At 36.0% G+C, this 26,666-nt stretch overlaps 1 protein-coding gene across 30 annotated transcripts in view; it reads left to right on the top strand.

Moving 5' to 3' along the window:
• ADD3 (adducin 3) overlaps positions 1-26,666 on the top strand; it is a 132,323-nt gene that overhangs the window by 83,556 nt on the left and 22,101 nt on the right. For 16 of the 30 annotated variants that reach the window (XM_086378935.1, XM_086378951.1, XM_086378952.1 and 13 more), the window contains 2 exons: positions 1,320-1,367; positions 17,854-18,077. In XM_086378935.1, coding sequence (XP_086235061.1) covers positions 17,883-18,077 — 195 coding nt within the window. In that variant the 5' untranslated portion in view covers positions 1,320-1,367; positions 17,854-17,882. The remainder of the gene's footprint in view (positions 1-1,319; positions 1,368-17,853; positions 18,078-26,666) is intronic. The other 14 variants (XM_086378942.1, XM_086378959.1, XM_086378946.1 and 11 more) reach the window with 1 other exon arrangement.

Consider the following 26,666-nt stretch of genomic DNA (forward strand, 5'->3'; position numbering starts at 1 on the left):
GAGGAACTAGAATTTCTTGAGTTCAGAATTTTTTTAAAAATAGGTATATGTAAGGTTGGAATTTGAAGGAGTTAAGTTTTATATATAACTTGTATTCTGATACTCACTTTGGAAAAATTTTCCTGAGGTTTCAGAGGAGATATGCAGAAATAGGTAAGAGTGAATTTTCCTCAAACATTCCTCTCAAGAAAATGTCAAAAGTGGCAACTTTAAATTTTTCAAGCTCAGTGCTGCACGAATAAATTTTTTTTTTTTAAGCTTTTTTCCAGGACTAAATAGTAAAGAGCCAAAGATTTAAGGTATCTCCAGAAACTGAGAGCAGTGCCTCTTTCTTTAAAAATCATAATCTCCAGTGATTCCACTTTTTAAAACCTCTCATTTATCATGAGCTGTCAGGTTTTGGATAGTTTCCTGGATCTCAATTTAAAAATTTTCACTGATACCAGGGGACTTAATAACAGAAACTAAATGTCTTAGAGGCACATTTGAGTAATCAATCCACTAGTCTCTGTCAACTTTCTCTTAGGGGGAAAAAAAAAATCCACCTTATGGTTTTTTCCTAACCATTTCCAAATACACTTCATGTTGAAGACAAATGATGACTGAAGGGACAGATACAGAACGTTCATCATATTTTGTAGAAAGGAGGGTATAGGCACCGAGGCCATGTGTTTTTGAATTCTGTAAGATACTTAAGAGAGTTCCTCTCTCTCTGGTTGTTTTACTCATCATTTTACAGGAATATATATATATATATTTATATTTAAAATCAGTTTTATATTTGCTTTTTCAAATGATTCATGTTGGGAGCAATTTGAGCTAAGCCTAAAAAGTGATTTAAGTTTAGGCTTCAGGAAATTACACTTCTTCTGAACTTTTAGTTCATGTCTTCAAGTTTGTAACTCTGTCCCTTGCATGCCCATTAGAACTGGTCAATTTGACCTATTTATAATGAGTTTGTTTTTTTTTTTTCAGTTTACTGACGAACATTTTTTCCAGTCCTAGCAATGTCTAGGAGAAGGCAATGGCACCCCACTCCAGTACTCTTGCCTGGAAAAGCCCATGGACTGAGGAGCCTGGTAGGCTGCAGTCCATGGGGTCGCTGAGGGTCGGACACGACTGAGCGACTTCACTTTCACTTTGCACTTTCATGTATTGGAGGAGGAAATGGCAACCCACTCCAGTGTTCTTGCCTGGAGAATCCCAGGGATGGCAGGGCCTGGTGGGCTGCCGTCTATGGGGTCGCACAGAGTTGGACACGACTGAAGCGACTTAGCAGCAGCAATGTCTAAGCAAGTGACTTTCTCTCTTTTCCACAGCCCCTACTCTTCAAATACAGAAGACCAGCTCACTGTTCCTTTAAACAGGTAATATTGATCAATGAAATATTCTTCATCAACTGTTAATACCTTAGTGAGAAAGAAATTAGATTCATTTTGTTTGTCCAACAGTGAATGTCTTTAGTCTTTGAATCACCCTGCTCAGTGTAACCCAGCAAGGACCTACTTGAACAACATGTATTATGATTATATAGAACTACTCTGTGTTCCAGTTATTCAAGCACAGGATATATTTTTCATGTTTGCGAAAATAGTTTATCTTAGTTAGAAGTATTACATTTATTTATAAAACAGTTTGAAGCCAAAATACTCCCATAGCTGTGCTCTCCAACTGATACGTTCCTTTTGTCGGTTTTTTTAATGTATGCTGAGCCAGCTGTCAGTTTCCATTAAGTACAAGACCCTTAGAAACATGAAGCGTTGTTGTTACTGTTATTAGTTTGTTTTATTATTGTTGGCATTGTTTTCCTTGACTTTAAGATAGATTTTTTTAAATTGATGTATAGTTGATTTACAATATTTCAGGTGTGCAACATAGTGATTCCCTATTTTTACAGATTATACTCCATTAAAAGTTATTATAAGATATGACTATAATTTCCTGTGCTATACAATATAATTGTACAAAAATACAATTTTTACAATTTACAATTTTAAAATTTTGCAATTTACAAGAAGTTAAACAAAATCCCTTGTTGTTTATCTGTTTTATACATAGTAGATGGTTACCTCTTAACTCCAGTCCCCTGATCTGCTCCCTCCTCCTCTCCCACCTTTGGTAACCACTGGTTTGTTTCTACATGTGTGAGTCTGTTTCTGTTTTGCATGTACTTTTTTTCTTTAGATTGCACATATAAGTGATGTCGTACAGTAGCTGTCTTTCTCTGACTTATTTCACTAAGGTTAATATTCTCCAGATCCATCCATATTGCTGCACATGGTAGAATTTAATTTTTTTTCCTCATGACTGAGTAATATTTCATTGTATATCTATGCACCACATCTTCTTTATTCATTTGTCTGGCACTTGGGTTGCTTCTGAATCTTGTGTGTATAAATAGTGCTGCTTTGGACATTGGGGTGCATGTATCTTTTCAATCAGTGTTTTTGTTTTTCTGGATATATACCCGGAATTGGAATTGCTGGGTCATATGGTATTCTATTTTAGTTTTTTGAGTTAAGTTGAATTTTTAACTCAGGCCCAAATCAATAGTATCTTTTCCTGATCAACTGTAGATTCATTGTTTCCTAGACTTTTGTGTTGAAGCTTAGAGTTTATAGTTTTATTTTAAAGGTGTACTCAACAGAAGTAAGGTTTCCCAGGTGGTTCACTGATGAAGAATCCGCCTGCCAATGCAGGAGACACCAGTTCAGTCCCTGAGTCAGGAAGATCCCCTGGAGAAGGGAATGGAAACCCACACCAGTATTCTTGCCTGGAAAACCCCGTGGACAGAGGAGCCTAGCAGGCTATAGTTCATGGAGTCTCAAAGGAGTTGGACACAACTTAGTGACTAAAAAACGGCAATAGGAGTCATTTCAGAAGAACAGAAAAAGGATTCAGAAATTTAAGAATGATTTGGATCAGTTTTAGGATTTTGGCAATAGGCCACAGAGAATTAAATTTATACCAGTTTTTGGTAGCCATACAAGACTTTTTCACTTTACTACTTTGAGAATATTTATCATTTCTGTTTTGGAGCTGAGTATTGTAATTCTAGAATATATTTTCAGGTGCCCAGTAAAGAAAAACAATAATTAAGTTTGTAGTAGCTGTATGTACTTCTAGGAAATGAGATGTTCCATCTTTTTGGTCCATTCTTCCACACCTAATTAAGATCTATAACTGTGAGTTAATTCCTTGTTTGGTAGTCCAAAGCAAATTGCTAAATCTCAGGGTTGTTTTTTTTTTTAATCTATACATTGGAATTACTGCCAACATAATTTTTTTCTGAGGATGGATTTGCTTCATTATACATCAGATGAGATGGTTAGATGGCATCACTGACTCAATGGACATGAGTTTAAGTAAATTCCGGGAGTTGGTAATGGACAGGGAGAAGCCTGGCGTGCTGCACTCCATGGGATCGCAAAGAGTTGGACACGACTGAGCAACTGAATTGAACACAGTTCAATTCACTGAACACTGAACACAGTTAAAGGCCCTCAAGTTTTTTTCAAGTGATGCTAAATTAACTTTAGAGATACAAATGTAAACCTGAACATAATTTATTGTTAACCCAGGGCACAGTCAATGTCATTCTGATAATTCTAATTACGACATAACAGTTATCTGTTAGGTAACAATTACAACTTCCAAAAGAGTAATCATTGCCCAGGTGGTGGTATTCTCCTATGGACTTGAGCCAGTTTAAGGACCCTTACCCCACATGTGTTAATTAGTTCCTCTTTGTTTGAAAATCAAAATTGTATGGAATGTTCTGTGATATTTTATGATACTACTCATCTTTGCCTATCTTATTAAACTTCTTGGTCTGCCCATCTCCTAATACTCCTTGTTCTTATGTATCTTATTTATCTGGGTTGCTGAGTACTGATAGAAAAGAAGGCCAACTAATGAGGAAGCAATATTGTGTTGCATAAAGAGCTAGGAGAACTTAGATCACCCTGATGGTGTTAGGTGTATAATCTTGGGCATGTCTCTGAATGAAGACCTCTTTCATTAGTTATCTAATCTCTAGAAAACTAGAGATTTGGACTGGCTGTTCTCTTAATTTTTGCTTCAAAGCCTGTAAAGAATTAAAGTGAAAAAGAGCCTTAATTTACTAGTAATACGTTAGTAGATACTTCTTTTTTTCCCGAGTTAAATTTTTTTTTTAATTTTATTTTATTTTTAAACTTTACATAATTTAATTTTTAAAAGTCTAGTTATTTTTAAAGAAAATGTGTTAGGTCATTTCAGTCATGCAAAGCACCACTATACAGCTACCTCATTTGTGCATCTACTTTTCTGTGCATGCTAGACAGACAATCATAACATTAAGTCCATTTATAAGCACTAGGATTTTTAGGCTTTCTTTATAGCCTATTGCTCTCAGTCAATAGTATTTATAAAATACTTGTATATGGTGGGCCTTGTTTTTTTCTTATATTTCATTTGAGGCATAAATTTTGACCATGGGGCTCTCTGTGATTGATATGGTATTACTAATGTTAATATAATTTTATAGCAGTATCTCATACTTGAGCATTGTAGCTTTAGAAAAATTGCTCAACACTTCTGCGTGTAGTTTCCTCTTATCAGTAAAATGTGTTCATTGATTCTAGTCTGAAATACTCCAAGAGAACTCTCAGAATCAGTAGCCATTATAGCAATAAGATCACAATGCTTCATGGGCTAATTAAATCTTCTTCCATTTGGGCATTTAGAAAGTGCCATCTATTACTCAGTGCCACTCAATAGCTTTTGTTTTTTTTTTTTCCTTGGCTTTTATCTACTTCTAGTTCAGTTTTCCATATCTATCAATTTCCATGTCATTTGTATATAAAATTTTGGCTAGCAGTTGAAAGTAATTCATGTATTTTACAGTGTAAGATGAATAAAAACTTCACTGGTGGATCTGATGTGGCTTGTCATAGTTTATGCAGAGTCTAAGTTGTTTTCTAGAACTATAAATATGTTCACAATTTTATAGTAACTTTCATCAAGAAAAACTAAATAAACCAGCATTTGTTATTGTTGTTGTTAACCAAATATGCTGCTTTGAAGTCTTGGCATATATTTGATTGTTGTTTTAAATATGAAACAATGGGCCTGGTACTTGAAAAGTACACCCATCTTTTTGCTTATGTTCTGGAGAAAGCTGTTAAAAGTACCAAGAATTTCAAGTTTGGAAAGACTTTTTATAAGTAATAACTTTTCATAGGATTGTTTTTACCGTTCCCAGCCTAGAAGTAACACAAACCAGATTGATTTGGAAGGAGTTGTGATATAGTAAAATAATTCAATTCAGCCGCTGCTGTGGAGTACTCTGTCCTTGTGGGGACTACAAACATAAGCAGAGAGATCTCAAAAAGTGAAGTGGAAGTAGCTGTGAGTCAAGAAAAAATGAAGGGAAAAAAACCCCTGTTATTAAATAACACGGACAACACTTTCTAAGTATTCAAATGCAGGAAAATTTAGTTATTCCTCAAAGCACTAGTATCTCATTGCTATAATCTGCCATAAATATTATTGTTAAAAAAAAATCAAAGAATCACTTCTTATTCCCTTCCATCTCTCTAGCACATATTCTTCCCCCGATCTCCCTCCCTCCTCTCTCTCACACACACTTTTCCTTTCTATTTCTTATCCGACCATGACTTAAGAGTGCCTAGGGCAGTGTTTTTCAAACTGTAGATTACAACTTAATAGTAGATCATGAATAAATTTGACCAACATTTTTCTAAAGGAAGAGATTAAGATAGAAAATATCAGAATATACCACATATCCGGGAGTTGGTGATGGACAGGGAGGCCTGGCGTGCTGCAATTCATGGGGTCGCAGAGTCCCGACACGACTGAGCGACTGGACTGAACTGAACTGAACTGAAGGGAAAGTATTAGTATCATGTCCTGAATTTGTTTCAGTTATACATCTCATGTATTTGTATGTGATTACAATATAAAATATATTTCTTATTGTAGATCGCCATTTTTTAAAAGTTCAAAAGCCATCATTCCAAAATGTTTCATCTAATTATGACTTGAACCTAATGTTCTTTAAACATACATACTAGTTACTGCATAAATATTTGGATGAGATTTTTAAAGCTAGAACTTTGTTTATATTTGATATATTGTTTCTAATCTGCATATCCAGAGGAAAACCCATAGTGTTTTATAATATTACCTTTTTAAAATCTGTTTTCTGCCTCATTTTCAATTCGAAGAACATTGTTGAAAGACTATTTTTCCCATCAGTGGAGTTCAAACTGGTTTGTGCTGTCATATTGTTCTGAAGTGGTAGAAAACATGACTGTGTAATAGGATTGGTTACTTTTAAAGAAAAGGAGTCCTAGAACTGAGTTGTTTTAAATATCACCCAGCAGCAGAAACCTTTATGCTTAGAATTAGTTGTTCAGAGTTAAGAGAAACTAGAATCTACTACTTACTTCCCTTTAAACATGCTTCCTTAGGGCTCCATATTGGTGAAGATGCTGACTCTCTTCTAAGCCATGGCAATTCTGGTATTTCTTCTGGGACCTGAGTAAAATCTTTTCAACCCCTCAGTGCCACTGAATAGTGGCTTGAATTAGCATTTGAAAAGAAACTACTAGTTACCCCTGCCTGAATCTGACTTGTGATTAAGACCCTGGGCGTTAATCTTCTCTAATCAACAAACAGACATCCTGGAATGCGAAGTCAAGTGGGCCCTAGGAAGCATCACATAGAACAAATCTAGTGGAGGTGATGGAATTCCAGTTGAGCTATTTCAAATCCTAAAAGATGATGCTGTGAAAGTGCTGCACTCAATATGCCAGCAAATTTGGAAAACTTCCCAGTGGCCACAGGACTGGAAAAGGTCAGTTTTCATTCCAGTCCCAAAGAAAGGCAATGCTCAAACTACTGCACAGTTGCACTCATCTCACACACTAGCAAAGTAATGCTCAAAATTCTCCAAGCCAGGCTTCACCAATATATGAACCGTGAACTTCCAGATGTTCAAGCTGTATTTAGAAAAGGCAGAGGAACCAGAGATCAAGTTGCCAACATCCATTGGATCATCAAAAAATCAAGAGAATTTCAAAAAAACATCTATTTCTGTTTTATTGACTATGCCAAAGCCTTTGACTGTGTGGATCACAACAAACTGTGGAAAATTCTGAAAGAGATGGGAATACCATACCACCTGACCTGCCTCCTGAGAAATCTGTATGCAGGTCAAGAAACAACAGTTAAAACTGGACATGGAACAACAGACTGGTTCCAAATCGGGAAAAGAATATGTCAAGGCTGCATATTGTCACCCTGCTTATTTAACTTATATGCAGAGTACACCGTGAGAAGACCTCGACTGGATGAAGCATAAGCTGGAATCAAGATTGCCAGGAGAAATAACCTCAGATATGCAGATGACACCACCCTCATGGCAGAAAGTGAAGAGCTAAAGAGACTTTTGATGAAAGTGAAAGAGGAGAGTGAAAAAGTTGGCTTAAAACTCAACATTCAGAAAACTAAGATCATGACATCTGGTCCCATCACTTCATGGGAAATAGATGGGGAAACAGTAAAACAGGGACAGACTATTTTTTGGAGCTCCAGAATCACCACAGATGGTGATTGCAGCCATGAAATTAAAAGATGCTTGCTCCTTGGAAGAAAAGTTATAACCAGCCTAGACAGCTTCTTAAAAAGCAGAGACATCACTTTGCCAACAAAGGTCCATCTAGTCAAGGCTATGGCTTTTCCAGTAGTCATTTACAGATGTGAGAGTTGGACTATAAAGAAAGCTGAGCACCGAAGAATTGATGCTTTTGAACTGTGGTGTTGGAGAAGCCTCTTGAGAGTCCCTTGGACTGCAAGGAGATATAACCAGCTCATCCTAAAGAAATCAGTCCTGAATAGTCATTGGAAGGACTGATGTTGAAGCTGAAACTCCAGTACTTTGGCCACCTGATGCGAAAAACCAACTCATCTGAAAAGACCCTGATGCTGGGAAAGATTGAAAGTGGGAGGAGAAGGGGACTACCGAGGATGAGATGGTTGGATGGCATTACCGACTCAATGGACTTGAGTTTGAGTAAACTCCAGGAGTTGGTGATGGACAGGGAAGCCTGGCGTGCTGCAGTCCATGGGATTGCAAAGAGTCAGACACAATTGAGCGACTGAACTGAATCAACAAAGTAAATTTAAATCCCTGATCTACCACTTGCTAGCTCTTGGACCTGAAACAAGCTACTTCTCAGTGACTTTATGTCTCATAGAAAGCAATAATATTAAATTGATCCGACCACACCAAGATTTTTTACATTTCCTTAACAGAACCAACAGTTGAGTTAGTATTTCCACTCGCTATGTCCCCTGGTTTATAAAGACTAGTAGTGAAATCTGAACAGTATCCATTAAATGCTTTTTACAATATTTTATTTTCTGCTGGGGGCTTCATATTCTGACTGACCTTAATTTGAGTAAATTACTATGTAACCAGATGATAAATTTCAAAGTTACTCTAATCATCATGAGAAGTATTTTTCGGTGACCAGTTGATGCTAATGGAATGTATGTGTTTTTATTCATATTCAGTTTAGTTGTATTGACAGAACTGCTTTTAAAATACATTCTGGTACAGAAAATATCCAAAAAATGACTACAATGTAAGGTTTATTCTGCTGTAGAGTTGATCACATTTTTATGTGAAATAGAAACTAGCAATTTGACTTTTTCCATCATTATGGAATGGCCTTTTTAAACTTAAATTTTCAAAGTTTGAGATAATCATAGATTCGCATGCAATTATAAGAATTAATACAGAGACCCTGTGTACCCTTCATCTTGAAGTAGTATTAATCGCTCAGTCATGTCCAACTCTTTGTGACGCCATGGACCGTAGCCCTTTAGGCTCCTCTGCCCATGGAATTCTCCAGGCAGGAATACTGCAGTGGGTAGACATTCCCTTTTCCAGGGGATCTTCCTGACCCAGGGATTGAATACAGGATTTACTGCATTGCAGGCAGATTCTTTACCTTCTGAGCCAATGGGGAAGCCCCACCCTTCATTTACTTTCCCTCAGTGGTGACATCTTATAAAACCATAGTGTAATATCACAGTCAGGATATTGACATTGTGGTAATCCATTCTTCTTATTCAGATTTTCAGTTTTGCTTGTAAGTCACTTGTATGTATGTTTGTGAGTTTAGTTCTGTGCAGTTTTATCTCATGTGTATGTTCATGTATCCACCACCGTAGTCAGGACAGAAAAGAGTTCCATCACCACAAGGATCTCTCCTTTTATAACCCTGCATGCCTTCCTTCCTCCTGTGTACTCCTCTCTCCCTCCACAGCCACGAATCTATCCCCCACTCCTATAACTTTGTCATTCAAAGAACATGATATAAATGAAATCATGCTGTATGTAATCTTTTGGAATTGGCTTTTTTTTTTTTTAACTCAATTGTGATTCACTAGAGATTTATTCAAGCTATTATGTGTGTCAGTAATTCATTCCGTTTTATTGTGTGTATAATATTTTCTAGTATGGATATACCACAGTTTGTTTCATCATTCATGTGTCAAAGGATATCTAGATTGTTTCTAGTCTTTGATTGTTACAACAAAAACTACTGTGAACATTTGTATACAGACTGTGACATTGTGTGAACTTATGTTCTCCTTTTTTTTTTTTTTTATTAAATGACCAGGAGATCAATTGTTGAATCATTTCATAGTTGCATGTTTTGTTTTTTAAAATACCAAACGTTTGCTGAAATTGCTTACCATTTTATGTTCCCACTATCAAGGTGCAAGGGATCCAGTTTCTCTGTACCCTCTCCAGCATTTAAGATTATCATTATTTTTTGTTTGTTTTAGCCTTTCTGGGACCAGGACCTGTGTCGTTGATTTTAATTTGTGTTTCCCTAATAACTACTGGCTTTTCAGGTGGCTCAGTGGTAAAGAATCTGCCTGCCAAAGTAGGAGACATGGGTTCAGTCCGTGAGTCTGGAAGGTCCCCTGGAGAAGGAAATGGCAACCCACTCCAGTATTAATTGCCTGAGAAATCCCACAACAGAAGAGCCTGGCAGGCTGCAGTCCATGGGGTCGCAGAAGAGTTGGGCACCTCTGAGCACACATTTCTCACTCAGTCCTGTATGTGGTCTACTATCAGTAATAACTAATGATGTTAAACATCTTTTCATGTGCTTTTCTACCATTTATCCTTTTCAGTGAAATGGCTGTTCCTGTCTTTTTGCCCATTTTCTAATTGAATTGTTTGATTTCTTTTTACTTCTGAGTTTTGAGAGTTTGTTATATATTATACATTCTAGTCCTCTGTCAGATGTGTGGTTTGCAAATATTTTGTCATGGCATATAGCTTGTCTTTTCATCTTAACGGTGTCTTTTGCAGATAAATATTTAAAATTGAGGGGAAGCTCAATTTGTCAGTTTTCCTCTTATGGATCATGTTTTGGTGTCAAATCTGTGAACACTGCCTGGGCCTAGATCCTGAAGATTTTTTTCCTAAATGATTTATAGTTTCTGTTTTGAGTTAATTTTTTATCATGGTAAAATATGTATAACATAAAATTTGCCATTCAAAGTATATAATTCAGTGGCACTAAGTACATTCATAATACTGTACAGCCATCCCCACCATCTAGATCCAGAACTTTTTCATCATCTCAAACAGAAACCCAGTACCCATTAAGCAGTCACTCCCCATTTCTCCCCCGACTCCCACCCCTTCCAGTCATCAGTCTGCTTTCCGTACCATGAATTTGCCCATTCTGTATGTTTCATATAAGTGAAATTGTAAAACATGTGGCCTTTTGTGTCTGGCTTCTTTCACTTAGCTAATGTTTTTGAGGTTCATTCATATTGTAGATGTATCAATACTTCATTTCTTTTATGGATAAATATTCCATATATGGCTACACTACAGTTATTGTTTATCCATTCATCAGTTGATGAACATTTGGAGTGTTTTCACCTTTCGGCTATTGTGAGTAATACAGCTTTGAACATTTCATGCACAGGTTTTTATTTGAATACCTGTCTTCAGTTCTTTTGGGTAGATTCTTACAAGTGAGTTAATTTTTTAATAAGGTATAAGACATAGGTTGCTCCTTGGAAGAAAAGCTATGACAAACCTAGACAGCATATTCAAAAGCAGAAACATTAAAAAAAAAAAAAGCAGAGACATCACTTTGCCAACAAAGGTCCGGACAGTCAAAGCTATGGTTTTTCTAGTAGTCATGCATGGATGTGAGAGTTGGACCATAAAGAAGGCTGAGCACCAAAGAATTGATGCTTTCAAACTGTGGTGCTGGAGAAGACTGTTGAGAGTCCCTTGGACAGTAAGGAGATCAAACCAGTTAATCCTAAAGGAAATCAACCCTGAATATTCATTGGAAGGACTGGTCCTGAAGCTGAAGCTCCAATACTTTGATCACCTCACTCCTAACGAGTGAGGAGCCGACTCATTAGAAAAGATCCTGATGCTGGGAAAGACTGAGGGCAAAAGGAGAAGAGGGTGACAGAAGATGAGATGGTTGAGTGACATCACTGACTGAATGGACATGAGTTTCAACAAACTCAGGGAGATAGTGAAGGACAGAGAAGCCTGGCGTGCTGCAGTTCATGGAGGTGCAAAGAAGTCAGACAAGACTGAGCAACTGAACAACAGCAAGACTCACGTTGAGGTTTTCTTTTTCTTTTTCTTCCTTTGCCTATGGATGTACAGTTTCTTCACTATTTTTTGAAAAGGCTGTCTTGCAAGGGCCATTTTAAACAATTATTTTAAAGCTTTCGGAGAATCCTTATCCCTAGAGTTTCTGTATATACACGTTAATTTTGAAGAAAAGCTAAAGAATTCGTAATGTGAGCCTGTAAGGATAGTTTGGTGGTTTTACTGGGGTTTTCTTTATATTTGTGAAAGTTTAGGCTTGAATATTTCTGTTACAGACAAAGCGATTGTATTTTCTATGAAAGAAACATATAGGTGATGAGGGAAAGATAAAACAAGTAAGCCATAAAGGGTTTTATCCCATGGATGACAGGAAACCATTCAAGGTTCTAAGAAAGATAGACATAATCAGATCAAATTAAAAGATGGACTTTAAGAAAGATAACTGGGTAGAATGGAATATAGGCTGTAGTCAGGCAAGACTGACATAAAGGTGTGGAAAAGTGTTCACACCCAATTTGAGTGGACTCACCTGTGTTTCCTGTGACATGTCTGACTCAGTAACTTGAAAAACAAATGGAGAAAAATCAGCTTCAGATTCATAAAACTGGGGACATTTTACATATGCTGCTTATAAATTGTTAGGGTTTTTTTGGTTGGTTTTTTTTTTTGAATTTTTTTAAGCTCAAGGACCTAAAATCTTACTCCTAAAACTGGCTTGAGGAGAAAACTTTTATTTAAAGAAGACAACTTAACTGCTGTCTTTAAAGGTCTATTATTATTGCTATTTTAGACTACTTTATTCCTCAGCTCCCAGAAAAGAATATTTTAACATGGGGTTACATGGGCTTGATTTCCTAGTCTTAGTAAAACCATTGAACTTTGTTACAAAATACTATGAGAAAACTTCTGGGTCAACTTTTCAGTGAAGGAGAATAGAGTATATGCATTAAGAGGTAATGATTACTAATGGCTTTGGGTGGACTCTGGGAGTTGGTGACGAACAGGGAGACCTGGCATGCTGCGGTTCATGGGGTCGCAAAGAGTCGGAGCAACTGAACTGAACTGACTTCTTTCAAGTTTTCACTTTGGAACCCTTTTTTTTTTCCACTTCATACTGTGTACAAAGTGCTGAGAAGCGGTAGGAATCACTTCTTTGCTTGCTTTATTAGTCTGTAAGTTTGCATTGCTTTCTAAGCAAGCATGAAATTCACCTGTTTCTTCAAGTCATGTAACTTTTTATTATAAAAATAATCGATGTTAAATGGTTTAATTTACCTGCAGGAATGATTTTTAACCAAATCTTTAAACAATTGCTTCTGTAAGTTGCACTGTTTATTCCATTGCTAACTTTATTCCCTGACACGTTGCTGTTTGCCTGGGCTTACCCTCCTTAATGTGAGAAAATGTTATGTTCTCTAGGAAGGTTCCCCTTATTCTGGCTGGAATCCTTTTCACCGGGTTATAGAAACCTGTGAACTACTCTCAGAGGGTTTGATTCAACGGTCCACCAATACCTCTGGCATAAGGCCTGGAACATAGAAGATGCTCAGTAGATACTTGAAGGAAAGAAAGACCTGACATGTACTTCCCTATAGCAGGTTATTTAACTGTGGCCTGTTTATCATTATTTCAGACTAATTTAGGAGTTCTCTCTAAGCATAGAAATCACTTAATTTTATATTAATATGAGCAAAATTTATTAGGTTGAGTAAAAATTATTTAGTCTTTAACATTGGTATCATAATCTTCCAGAAAGGTATTTGGTGACATGTGTCCTGTGGGTAACTATATAATTGAAATATAATTGACAGTACGTTGTATATATTTAAGGTGTACAGTGTGATGATTTGATACATGTATAGTGAAATACTTGCCGTAATATGGTAAGCTAACAGCAGTCATATCTCACATACTTACTTTGTTGTTGTTGTTATGGTGAAAACATTAAAGTTGTACTTTAATAGCAGTTTTCAAATATATGGTATTGTTAACTAGTCATCCTACTGTACCTTAGATCCCTGGAACTTATAACTGAATGTTGTACTTTGTTTTTATGTGCAACTGAGTGTTGTACTTTGACCCGTACGTCCCCATTTCCCCCACCCCTCAGCCCCTGGCAACTGCCATTCTACTCTCTGTAAGTCTGATGTTTTTAGATTCTTCATGTAAGTGAGATCATATCATATTTGTCTTTATCTGACTTATTTCACTTAGCATAAGGCCATAAAGGCCCATCCATGTTGTTGCAGGTGGCAGATTTGCCTTCTTTTTATAGCTGAATAATTTCATTGTATGTGTGTGCGCGTCACATTTTCTCTGTCCATCCATCTCTCTGGATGGACACTAAGGTTGTTTCCATGTCTTGGCTGTTGTATATGATGCTGAAAGCTTCTCTCTCTCTTTTTTTTTTTTTTTTTTTCTGAATTCTGTTTATTTCAGATCATCTTGTGGATCCTAGGTTTTTTCCAGGCTTGAAATAGCAGTTCTGTCCATAGTCTGTAAAATTGCAGATAATCAGTTTTTGCTTATGATTGGCTTAAAAATCTGTGTAAAGCTTTTACTGTTGAGCATCTAGGTATAGAAGAGCACCTGAATGACAAACTACTGCCCTTATTCCTTATTTCTATATCCTTCTTGTTAATTTCCAATCCTTACTCCAAGTACATGAAACTTTGAAACTTCTTTTATCAAAAAGCTGTGGTAAATAATGAACTTTTTAAAAAAAATTTATTTTGTTGAAGTGTAGTTGATTTACAGTGGGTGTTAATTTCTACTGTTCAAAGTGATTCAGTTATACATGTATGTACATTCTTTTTCATATTCTTTCTCATTATGGTTCCTCATAGGATACTGTATATAGTTCCCTGTGCTATATACAGTAGGATCTTATTGTTTGTCCATTCTGCATATAATAGTTTGTACCTGCTAATCCCAAAGTCCTAATCCATCACTCCCCCTCCTCTCTCCCCCTTGACAACCACAAGTCTCTGAGCTTTTGGAGTTTTAAAAAGATCACAGTGTTTTGAGTCATTTCTAATCTTATTTCCCCTTTTTGGTGTCATTTCCTTAATTTTGACAGATTCTGTATATTCTCAGTTGCCTAATATTTAGGACAGAATGTAGACTTAAAGTCTCAAAATTTTAGCCCTCTTGTGTTTTATGATATGTTTCATTGTAAAGTGAACTAGGAGATGGAAACTGTGGCTTTGAATATTGTCTGACATAAACAGTGGGATTTTTGGCAGTATATTTAATCCATGGAATCTCTAGATTATTAATCTCTATCTCATTGTGTAGTTACAAAGATGGAATAAGATAGAAAGATGTAAGAGCATAGTATAAATGATATAAAGTGTTAACACATATATAATATGTTCTTTTATTACTAGAATGAGTGGTGAGATGTATTTTCCTTTTTACCTCACTCATTTAAAAATGCATTAATCAGAAGTTCTTTAAACTCTTAAGCTTTTACTTACCAGTGTTCTTATTATCAGTTTCTTAAGCCAGTGCTGGGACAACAAAATAAATCTACTACCACATTTCCTTGCTTTTTGCTGTGTTTTTAGTAAAATTAGTTTATAAGCATCAGCAAATTCAGTTAGACATAGGCTTATTATCTAACTCTGTTCCTCCATTAGGCTAAGTAGTGCTCTAGGGGTTGAGGAATAGGTTAAAATCCAACTAAAGGCAACATTTATGGGATTTCTTTTTTAAAAATGGCTTATTCATAGTCAGTGACCTAGTGTGGTAAACTAGAGAATTGATTTCTTTGTTAACTGATGTCGCATATATTGAGTACCTACTTAGTCTGTACTTGGCCAAGGCAGCATGACATTTACTAATATATGTGAGTTTGTTTGTTTCTCTAAAAACTTTCTTCTTGGAGTTTTTATCTGCTAGCTATAAACTATTTTAAGGAGTTCAAATGGCCTTGTTACAAACAGCTTCTAAGAAAACTAGGTTCCAGAGATTGGTTAGACCTTTAGATTGCTGATAACTCAAATGGGTATGAAAAAGTTTTTTTGGAATAGGTGCTCTGTGCACCACATTTTTGGATAAAAGCAAGATGATGAAAAATACTATAGGTTAATGTCAATCTGATAACAGTGTAGCGAAAGCTAATTTTTGGAAGAGTATAATATGGCCAGGGTCATTCCATTAGTAGTGAATGTTATATTAAAAAGAAAAAAAAAACACCTTTTTTTTCCTGGGGAGAACACATATAATGAACAGATATCCATTCTTTAGTCTTTTCTTCCAATTTTTAAATTAATGAATTAGGATGTGGAAGATTCAATTATAAAAAAGCTTATTTTTTACATTTCTTTCACTGATATTAATAAGTTGCTTTCTAGTAATCAGATCAGAATTTCATTAAAGCCATATGATATGAAGTGTTTTAACCATATTTCATGAATTTGAAGGGTTGAATACTAAAACAATTCAGGTAGCTTGTAGAATGTTGAACATGGGATTGATGTTTTCAAGTAAAAGAAATCAGTTTTAGCATGTTTTGCAAAAATTTATTTTTAACAAAATAAGTTTACATTTCCGGGACCAGAATTTAATGCAAGAGTTTTTAATGTCTTACAGTGAATTTCCTTGGGCTAAGTTGGGTCAGGGCAGCTTTAGAAATGAATTCTGTCAGAGAAGACTGTTATTAGAGATAAGTACAGAAACCTCACTAGCTGTTAATTGTGTTCAGGAGATGAGATCAGGTATCTTTGGTCTTTATCCGGGATTCAGATCCCTAAGAAAAAGGTAGCCCTTGCCTTTTCCCTTCTGGATCTATCTAGGAACTGTTCTGCACTTAACTTCCTTTATTATGAAGTGATTCTTCTTACAGGCAAATAATCAGTTAAATAAATACCATTTGTAGTGAGGATGTATTTTTCTGTTACCCAATCATTTATATTGAACAGATTGCATTTGTTACCACCTGCAGAGAAAACTGTGCTACACAAAACTGTCTTTACAATTTATTTTTTAAAATTGTTTCCTTTTCTTCTTCCTTGTTGCACATTTTTGCACTTTCTATATTCAGTTCAAAAGAACAACTGGGTAAAGGGATACACTAATCAATCAGTGGTGTCCTTTTCTCATGGTTTAGCCTGTGCTGCATCACATCTAAAAGTGAGAGGAAGCATTCCTTTAGCGTGCAGTGACTGTTCCTCTCTGCTAGGTCAGTAATGTTCTAAGTGTGGTCCAGGATCTGGTGCCAGTCTGCAGACAGAATATGATAGTAAGCATTTAGAAACATTTTGTAGTTTGACATTGCCATGACATCGGAGTGCATTTTTTATATTTTACAAAAATACTAGTCCACGGCAAATTGGAGAAAGTTCTTCACCACAGACAATTTGAGAAGCACCAGGTTAGATGGCTTCCTCAACTTCTAATACAAGCCATCACAGCCTGGGGCTGGGGGATGGATGTTGAATGACTGTCCTGTTAGTCTATCTACTGTTGATTGATTACATGCTCAATTGTAGCAAAGCCCAAATGAATCGTTTCCCTGGCATAAAACCAAGGATTATCCTGTCAGTAATAATTAAATGAATCAGCTGTCCCTGTGGTTTCTGAATAGCTTTTTATTGTTTCTCACTGGATTTAAAGTACTATCTGTTGAAGTTACAGAGTCTGGCAGCCTTAATAATTCCTGCATTTTCCCTGGAATTTACTGAATCATTTGAAAAACTTATAGCTGTTTCTCTCTCATATGTTAATAAGCTACATTCACTATAAAATGTAGTGGTTGTTAAATGTGGCCCGAGTTTGGTCTAACATAAAAGCATGAATAAGAGAGAAAAGAGAATCTCCACTAACAGTAATCACTAATGAGGAAATTTTGCTGTCTTAAATGTGACATTTTACTTTTGGATATTTTGATTGTTGCTTCTTTAAAAAAATCTGTTTGGCAGTTGATGACATTATTGTAATTGAACCACAGGTTTCTACTAGCTCTGAAAATTTCAATCTACAATTTAGCATTATAATCTATTTTTACCCTAATAAAAAAAAGTGTCCTAATATTTTTTGAAAAGCTACTTTTTAAAGAAAATGGCCACTGTTACAGGGTAACAGTTCTGCATGACCAATGTAAAATTCAAATTTAATAATGAATTTATTATTAATATGAGTGTCCTACTTTGTGTTTATTAATGCAGATAACAGGGAGACTCGGCAGACGTGAAGCATGAGTTCAGATGCTAGCCAAGGCGTGGTCACTACTCCTCCTCCTCCCAGCATGCCTCACAAAGAGAGGTATTTTGACCGCATCAATGAAAATGACCCAGAATACATAAGGGAGAGGAACATGTCTCCTGATCTGCGACAAGACTTCAATATGATGGAGCAGAGGAAACGAGTTACTCAGATCTTGCAAAGTCCGGTGAGTCAAAATGATTCAGAAGCATTAGTTTTTTTTACTCTTTGGAAACCATGATACAGTGAGGTAGGAGATATCTGCTTTTGGGTAGAAGAGTGGTGTAGGAACAGGGACTGGTTGTCCCCAATTTTTCAGAGGCAAAATAAACACCTAGTATATAAATTTAATTTGCAACACTTTATGGATAAACTAGCATCATCTTGGTGATAACTTTTCTTGTGTGATTTCTGAGTGTAATGTTTCATTACAGGGAAACAAAAGATGCTACTAAATTCAAGGATTCTCATTTCAGACTGAGTATCTGTGAAGAAAAGAAAGGCATGAGTAAAGAGTTAGGAACCAAGAAATGAGTTAGATACACCCCGTCCACATATTTTCTTCCTTTGGGTATCTTGACAATCATAGGAAGACTTCAGGTTTATGAAAATATCTGTCATTTGGCAGCTTAATATTCCATGCACCTAATGTAGGTGCACATATGTGCATGCACACCAAACTAACTAGATTAAACGTAGATTCTAACCTTAACTCAAGCTGAAAATTCTGTCTGCACAGTCATATCCAGACTTTGTAAATCACGTTCAAATGATATAAGTTTCCTACATACCTTCAGTGAAATTGTAAAGGTCACATGTAAGTATTGGAAAATGACTGAACAACTTGATTTAACACGCAGATTGAATTCGTAACTATATGTATAGGGAAGATCATGGGCCCCGTAAGCTAGAGTTCATCATACATAGACACACGATGCCCAGGATAGGGTTGTGTTAGATTTCCAACTTAGGTACTAAAATAAGCACCAAGACATAGAACTGCCTGAGGTGGCCCTGGTAAATCATTTTTGTTGTGCCCTTGTGGATTTAATCCCAGAGATTGAGTCCAAAGCCAAAGGGGAATTCCATTCCTGACTAATTCTCCTGTATCAGTGGCCTAGATAAAAGCAAATAGAAGTTATAAAAGCAGTGCAGGCTTTCAGGAATTTAAGTATAGCTTAAATATAAAGCTATCCTTTAAATAAACCCTTAAAGAAATCTTTTCCCGATGGAAAGGAGATTAACCAGAAAATTTATCATGAGAGAGTAAATGTTCAGTGCCTTATTTTATGCAAACAAGTTTCTGTGTTTATAAATACTTGAAGGGCAAACTCCACTTTGAAGAACTAACTAATTAGCCAAAGAATTACGGTAATATATAGGATAAAGTAACTGAAAGAATGAAATGAAGTTCAGATTTTGTTCAAGATTAAATACCAAGATTTCTTTGGTTAATGCTCCAAAGAGAATCATTCAATTCTAAGTAAAGCTTTAAAGGAAAAAGTACCAAACTACATTTTTATGCCAGCGTTTTTTAAAAATAATTTTTCCATTAAACTAAGGCAACATAACTGAGATTACCTAACTTTTTTTTTTTAACTTGTGTATTGCCACTACAAGATTGGCTTAAAAATACGAATTTTACTTATGCCTTGGGGAACTTAATGAAAGAATGGTAAAGGGCAGGTATATAGATTGTCATTTCCATGTTTATATAGCAAGAGTGATAATTTTCAGCCCAGAAGGAAACAAAAGAATTTTAATTCTTTTTGTACAAAAGAAGATTTAAAAGAATTGTGGATAGGTCATTTTTTCCTTAGTTCTTTGCTAGTGAATTTAAAATCTTGTTTGTGAAAGACTTGGAAAAGTATATGTATTTTGTCTTTCTGCCATGTTTTAGGACATGGCTTTCAAATTTCTTTTAATACAACAAACTTTTCACCAAAGGAAATGATATATGGTGGCCTGTATTACTAAAAAACAAAACTTAGCAGCTTAAAACAACAAGCTTTTATTATCTCATCATTTCTGTGAGTCAGGAATTCAGGAGCAGCTTAGCTGAGTGGATCTAGCTTAAGGTCTCTCATGAGGTATCTGTCAGGGCTGCTGCATCTGAAGGCTTGACTAGAGTGGAGGTTTCCACTCTTTTAAGATGGGTCACTCACCTGGCTGTTGGCAAAAGGCTGCAGTTTTTTGCCACATGGACCTTAAGCAGAGGCTGTTTGAGTGCTCTCCCCATGAGGAAGTATCTCAGAGCAAAGAGGAGCCTGCAGTACCTTTTATGACCTGATCTCAGACATTTCACACAATACTTCTGCCATATTTGTTAGTTAAGAAGTGAGTCGCTAAGTTTAGCTCATACTTGAGAGGAACGAAGCTTCACCTTTGGAGGGGAGGATTGTCCACTCTGTGATCACAATTTATTTTAAAAGCACCACAGTCTGCCATAATTTATCTACCTTCCTCCCACATGCAAAATGCACTCACCATCTCCTACTACCCCTGCAAAAATTTCATCCCATTACAACATTAGCCTGAATCCAAAATATTGACTTCTAAATCCAGTCCAGGTATAGGTGATCCATCTCAAGTGAAATTCCTTAAATATAGTGCCTCTCAATCTATAGACCTGAGAACTGCCCTCACACACATTCAGTGCTGGGACACACCCGAAGCTAACTGCTGTGGACATTCTTGTTCAAAAAAGGGAGAAAATTGAGGGTACAGAGGAGTCACTGCTTCGTAGTAATTCTAAAATCCATCTGGGCCAATGTTTGAAAGTTCCCTTGATAAGAACTCAGTCCTTCTTCTACTTAGTAGAAATGAGTCTCCCTGGCTCTTGGCTCTGCCCTCTGGGTTTTTGGTTCCATTCTCTGAATTACTCTTCCTTTTCCTTAAAAAGTAGCCTGTGTTTGCAGCTGTGTATTTTTCTCACCCTGCTTTCTTCTTGTAGAGGTTTTGGAGTTCAAAGACCTCTTTTCTTTTTGTACTCTCTTTGTTTCTTTAAGTCCAAGATTATAATGTTTCTGTGAATATAATTTTCTTAAAAACTGTATGTGTCTCGTGTGAATATTGAGGTTCATTCTGTTAGACAAAACCCATAACCAATGAAGATCAAAATCAAAGGTATTACTAGTACATGTTTGTAAGAAACAAATTTGTAAGCTTTCTATTTAAAATGCTGAGTTCAATATGACAAACCCACAGCAAACATTATCCTCAATGGTGAAAAATTGAAAGCATTTCCTCTAAAGTCAGGAACAAGACAAGGGTGCCCACTTTCACCATTACTATTCAACATAGTTTTGGAAGTTTTGGCCACAGCAATCAGAGCAGAAAAAGAAATAAAAGGAATCCAAATTGGAAAAGAAGAAGTAAAACTCTCACTATTTGCAGATGACATGATCCTCTACATAGAAAACCCTAAAGACTCCACCAGAAAATTACTAGAGCTAATCAATGACTATAGTAAAGTTGCAGGATATAAAATCAACACACAGAAATCCCTTGCATTCCTATACACTAATAATGAGAAAACAGAAAGAGAAATTAAGGAAACAATTCCATTCACCATTGCAACGGAAAGAATAAAATACTTAGGAATATATCTACCTAAAGAAACTAAAGACCTATATATAGAAAACTATAAAACACTGGTGAAAGAAATCAAAGAGGACACTAATAGATGGAGAAATGTACCATGTTCATGGGTTGGAAGAATCAATATAGTGAAAATGAGTATACTACCCAAAGCAATATATAGATTCAGTGCAATCCCTATCAAGCTACCAACAGTATTCTTCACAGAGCTAGAACAAATAATTTCACAATTTGTATGGAAATACAAAAAACCTCGAATAGCCAAAGCAATCTTGAGAAAGAAGAATGGAACTGGAGGAATCAACCTACCTGACTTCAGGCTCTACTACAAAGCCACAGTTATCAAGACAGTATGGTACTGGCACAAAGACAGAAATACAGATCAATGGAACAAAATAGAAAGCCCAGAGATAAATCCACGCACATATGGACACCATATCTTTGACAAAGGAGGCAAGAATATACAATGGATTAAAGACAATCTCTTTAACAAGTGGTGCTGGGAAATCTGGTCAACCACTTGTAAAAGAATGAAACTAGAACACTTTCTAACACCATACACAAAAATAAACTCAAAATGGATTAAAGATCTCAACGTAAGACCAGAAACTATAAAACTCCTAGAGGAAAACATAGGCAAAACACTCTCTGACATACATCACAGCAGGATCCTCTATGACCCACCTCCCAGAATATTGGAAATAAAAGCAAAAATAAACAAATGGGACCCAATTAACCTTAAAAGCTTCTGCACATCAAAGGAAACTATTAGCAAGGTGATAAGACAGCCTTCAGAATGGGAGAAAATAATAGCAAATGAAGCAACTGACAAACAACTAATCTCAAAAATATACAAGCAACTCCTACAGCTCAACTCCAGAAAAATAAATGACCCAATCAAAAAATGGGCCAAAGAACTAAATAGACATTTCTCCAAAGAAGACATACAGATGGCTAACAAACACATGAAAAGATGCTCAACATCACTCATTATCAGAGAAATGCAAATCAAAACCACTATGAGGTACCATTTCACACCAGTCAGAATGGCTGCGATACAAAAGTCTACAAATAATAAATGCTGGAGAGGGTGTGGAGAAAAGGGAACCCTCTTACACTGTTGGTGGGAATGCAAACTAGTACAGCCACTATGGAGAACAGTGTGGAGATTCCTTAAAAAACTGGAAATAGAACTGCCTTATGATCCAGCAATCCCACTGCTGGGCATATACACTGAGGAAACCAGAAGGGAAAGAGACACGTGTATCCCAATGTTCATCGCAGCACTGTTTATAATAGCCAGGACATGGAAGCAACCTAGATGCCCATCAGCAGATGAATGGATAAGAAAGCAGTGGTACATATACACAATGGAGTATCACTCAGCCATTAAAAAGAATACATTTGAATCAGTTCTAATGAGGTGGATGAAACTGGAACCTATTATACAGAGTGAAGTAAGCCAGAAGGAAAAACACCAATAGAGTATACTAACGCATATATATGGAATTTAGAAAGATGGTAACAATAACCCGGTGTACGAGACAGCAAAAGAGACACTGATGTATAGAACAGTCTTATGGACTCTGTGGGAGAGGGAGAGGGTGGGAAGATTTGGGAGAATGGCATTGAAACATGTAAAATATTATGTATGAAACGAGATGCCAGTCCAGGTCGATGCACGATACTGGATGCTTGGGGCTGGTGCACTGGGATGACCCAGAGGGATGGTGTGGGGAGGGAGGAAGGAGGAGGGTTCAGGATGGGGAGCACGTGTGTATCTGTGGCAGATTCATTTTGATATTTGGAAAAACTAATACAATTATGTAAAGTTTAAAATAAAATTAAAAAAAAATAAATGTCATGTTTTCAAAGGAAAAAAAAATGCTGAGTTCATTTGGGAAGAAAGTAAATCAGGAAAGAAACTAATAAAAACAAAGTATAATACTTTTTTTTTTAATAACTGCTTACTGTGTACCAGGCAACTATTAAGTATCGAATCCTATTTAATCCTCAAAACAACTCAGTCAAAGAAGTATTACTGTCCCCTAGTTTCCACATGAATAAATTGAAACTTAGAGCCATTAAATAACTTGCAGAAGTTTTTATACCCTTAGTTAAATAGAGGGGTCTGAATTTAAACTTGAAACTCACTCACTTTCCTGCTAGGCTTAAAGCATTCAATTACTATGAAAGAGTTCCACCCGTGTTTTATTCTTCTTCAAATTCTCTTGCTCAAGAGGAGTTTCAAATCATAAGACATTTCGGTGTCTGTAAATTTGGATGACAAACATATTGCCTTATTGCCTTGAGCTGGGAAAATAGGAGAAGAGAAATTTGTCTCATCTCAACTCCAAATACTATTTCTTCCTAGAAATTTCATGGCCTTTTGATATGATTTTTTTAATTTTAATAAAGTATTTGTCTTAGAAATTAAGTGCTGGTGAATAAACTTATTTAGAGATTTTGTTAGTGCACTCGAGAGAATCTACAAGTTTTCTTTGTCCAATATACTCCTTGTATATATGTCTTTGGAGACATATATATGATTGCCCTTGTCTTAGAATGAAATATCCAGGGCAGATGGTTAGAATTTAATGATGGGCCTCATCAAAGTTAAAGAAAGGTGTAAGTTGAAAACTTCAGAACATGGTAGATATTTAGTAAATTCTGAACACTTGGATGGATGGATACGTGAATGGCTGAATGGGTTTTGAGTCATTAAACACTTGAATGTTGCCCAATAAGTTCCTACTGAACTATACTGCTTAAATGAAAAACAGTTGGCAAGTTTCAGAAAAAAGAATGGAAGTTCTTAAAGTCTTAATATCATAAAGACTTATTGAAAGAAGTGTTTAATGTTACTCTGAAAGATAGGACAACAGCAGTGTAGATGTTGGTTGGTCAGGCCCATGACACACCAGCACCTTTTTTTTTAACTTTTCATTTTGTGTTGGGATATAGCCGATTAACCTGAAGGGACTTAGCAGCAGCATAATCGATTAACAATGCTGTGATAGTTTCGAGTGTACAGCGAAGGGACTCAGCCATACGTATACATGTATCCATTCTCCCCCAGACTCCCACCCAGGCTGCCACATAACATTGAGCAGAGAATTCCATGTTCAATACAATAGATCCTTGTGACACACTAACCTTTCTTAATAACAGGGCAACGTGTAATGCTTCAAACTTATTTTAAAGATAGGAGAAACTTAAAAGTCATATTCATGTTAAAATTTCCTATCACTATAATTAAGCCCTAAAATTTTAACAGGTCACCTTAGTTAGAATAGGTCAGAATTACCATGATTTATCTGGTCACTTTGGAAGTTTCAAATGGAAATATTCTTTATTAACTTCGTTTGCAATTTTATTAAAATGCCAGCTTTAAGAAAAGATATTATTCTAACCTTTAGCTTTATATTAATTACACGTAGATACAGGAGAAAGATCATCCAGAAGAAAATTTGGTTTATGTGTTTTTTCTCCTTTCAACAGGACCAGTGGTAATCTATTTCCAAATGAATACATTTCTTAATGGAGAAATTCTAAGTAAGTTTGTTATGCTCCTAATTCCACTTGAGGAGAGATCTAATAACATAATTGCAGGGTGCCCTGAGAGCAGCAAGTCTGTAATCTGTTTTTCTTTTTGCTCCAGTTTTTCTTTCTAGTAATTATTATGAGGTACAACACCCAGCTGTGGGTATTTAAAATCCAGCTCTGAGATTTATCAGTATTCTGTTAACCTGATTTTTGTAAGTTAGACATTACTTATAGGTCAATCTGTATAATTTTTTTTAACCTTAACCAAAACTATTGCATCATCTGTTTGTTTTATAAAATAGCTTCTTTTCTGTGATTTAAAAATAAAAATTCTTTCATTTATTACTACTTTCTTCTGAAAGTTCTTAAGGCAGAAGCCTTAAGATCTGATATTTCAAATTACTACTACTTTTGGCTTATAATATACTTGAATATATTAGCTCAGTCAGTAAAAAAACTGCCTGCAGTGCAGGAGACCCGGGTTCAATCCCTGGGTCAGGAAGATCCGCTGGAGAAGGAAATGGCCACCCACTCCAGTATTCTTGCTAGGAGAACCCCATGGGCAGAGGAACCTAGCGGGCAACATACAGTCCACGGGGTCGCAAGAGTCAAACATGACTGAGTGACTAAACCACCACCACATGTGTATATACTCTGAGTATACTCTTACCTTACATGAATCTCAAATCTCTGAATCCTTTATGCTTTTACAAGTTTATTTTTATCCATACATTTATGAATTCAGAGTTATAGGATCACTCCCTTAACTGACAGGAGATGTACCCAATAAAACAGTATGAGAGTCAGAGAAGCCTTTAAAGTCACCCTCTAACTTAAACATTTTGTTTTTCACCTAGTGATTTTTTTTTTTTTTTTTTAACCACACTTTTTTGGACATGTGTTTGCTGAGAGAGCTATCCCAACTAATAATGTTCTGGGGACAAACCAAGTTTTCAAGTAGGATTTTGTTTGAATTGAATTAAATGACTTTCCAAAAATTTACAACTTTCTGTGAAGATTCACTTCTTAGTTTTAAAAAAAAATGAATTTCTTCCCGTAGATGATGGACAGGCCTAATTACACAGGAGGAATTTCTCATTCAAGTGACAGACTGATAAGACTATTTTCTAGAGCTTCAGATTCCAGTGCTAATCACATGTGAAATGGATCTTTCCTATCACTAACTCAGTTAAGATGAGATCAGATTCTTTGCTTTCTTTCCTTATATCTAGGAAAATGCAAAGAAAAGAAGCTCTAACTTATCAACTATAATAATTCAGCACTGAACTAGCCACTCAGGGATTCTCTAGAAATATGAAAAACACAGTCCCAGCCATCAGATATTTAACTGTATAGTAGAGTAGGAAAAATAAATCACAGTTCTGATAAAGCCCTAAATGCAGTATAGGCAAATGTTAAAAGAATTCAAAGTGGAGTGGGAAGAGAAGAAATACGGAGATCCCTCCTAACTGTGGTGATTAGAGAGACTTCAAGGAGAATGTGGCATTTAAAATGAGTGTTGAGTATAAAGGGTAAGAATTCATCTGGTAGAGGAACAGTAGAAGCCAGCTTTTCCGTTTGATGAAATACAATGAGCAAGGATAGAAAAGTACATGTTGTGGATCAGAGT

Source organism: Bos grunniens, chromosome 26 (genome assembly GCF_055505025.1).
Source record: "Bos grunniens cultivar Pamir isolate PY7600 chromosome 26, Bosgru_T2T1.0, whole genome shotgun sequence".
Lineage (NCBI taxonomy): Eukaryota > Metazoa > Chordata > Mammalia > Artiodactyla > Bovidae > Bos > Bos grunniens.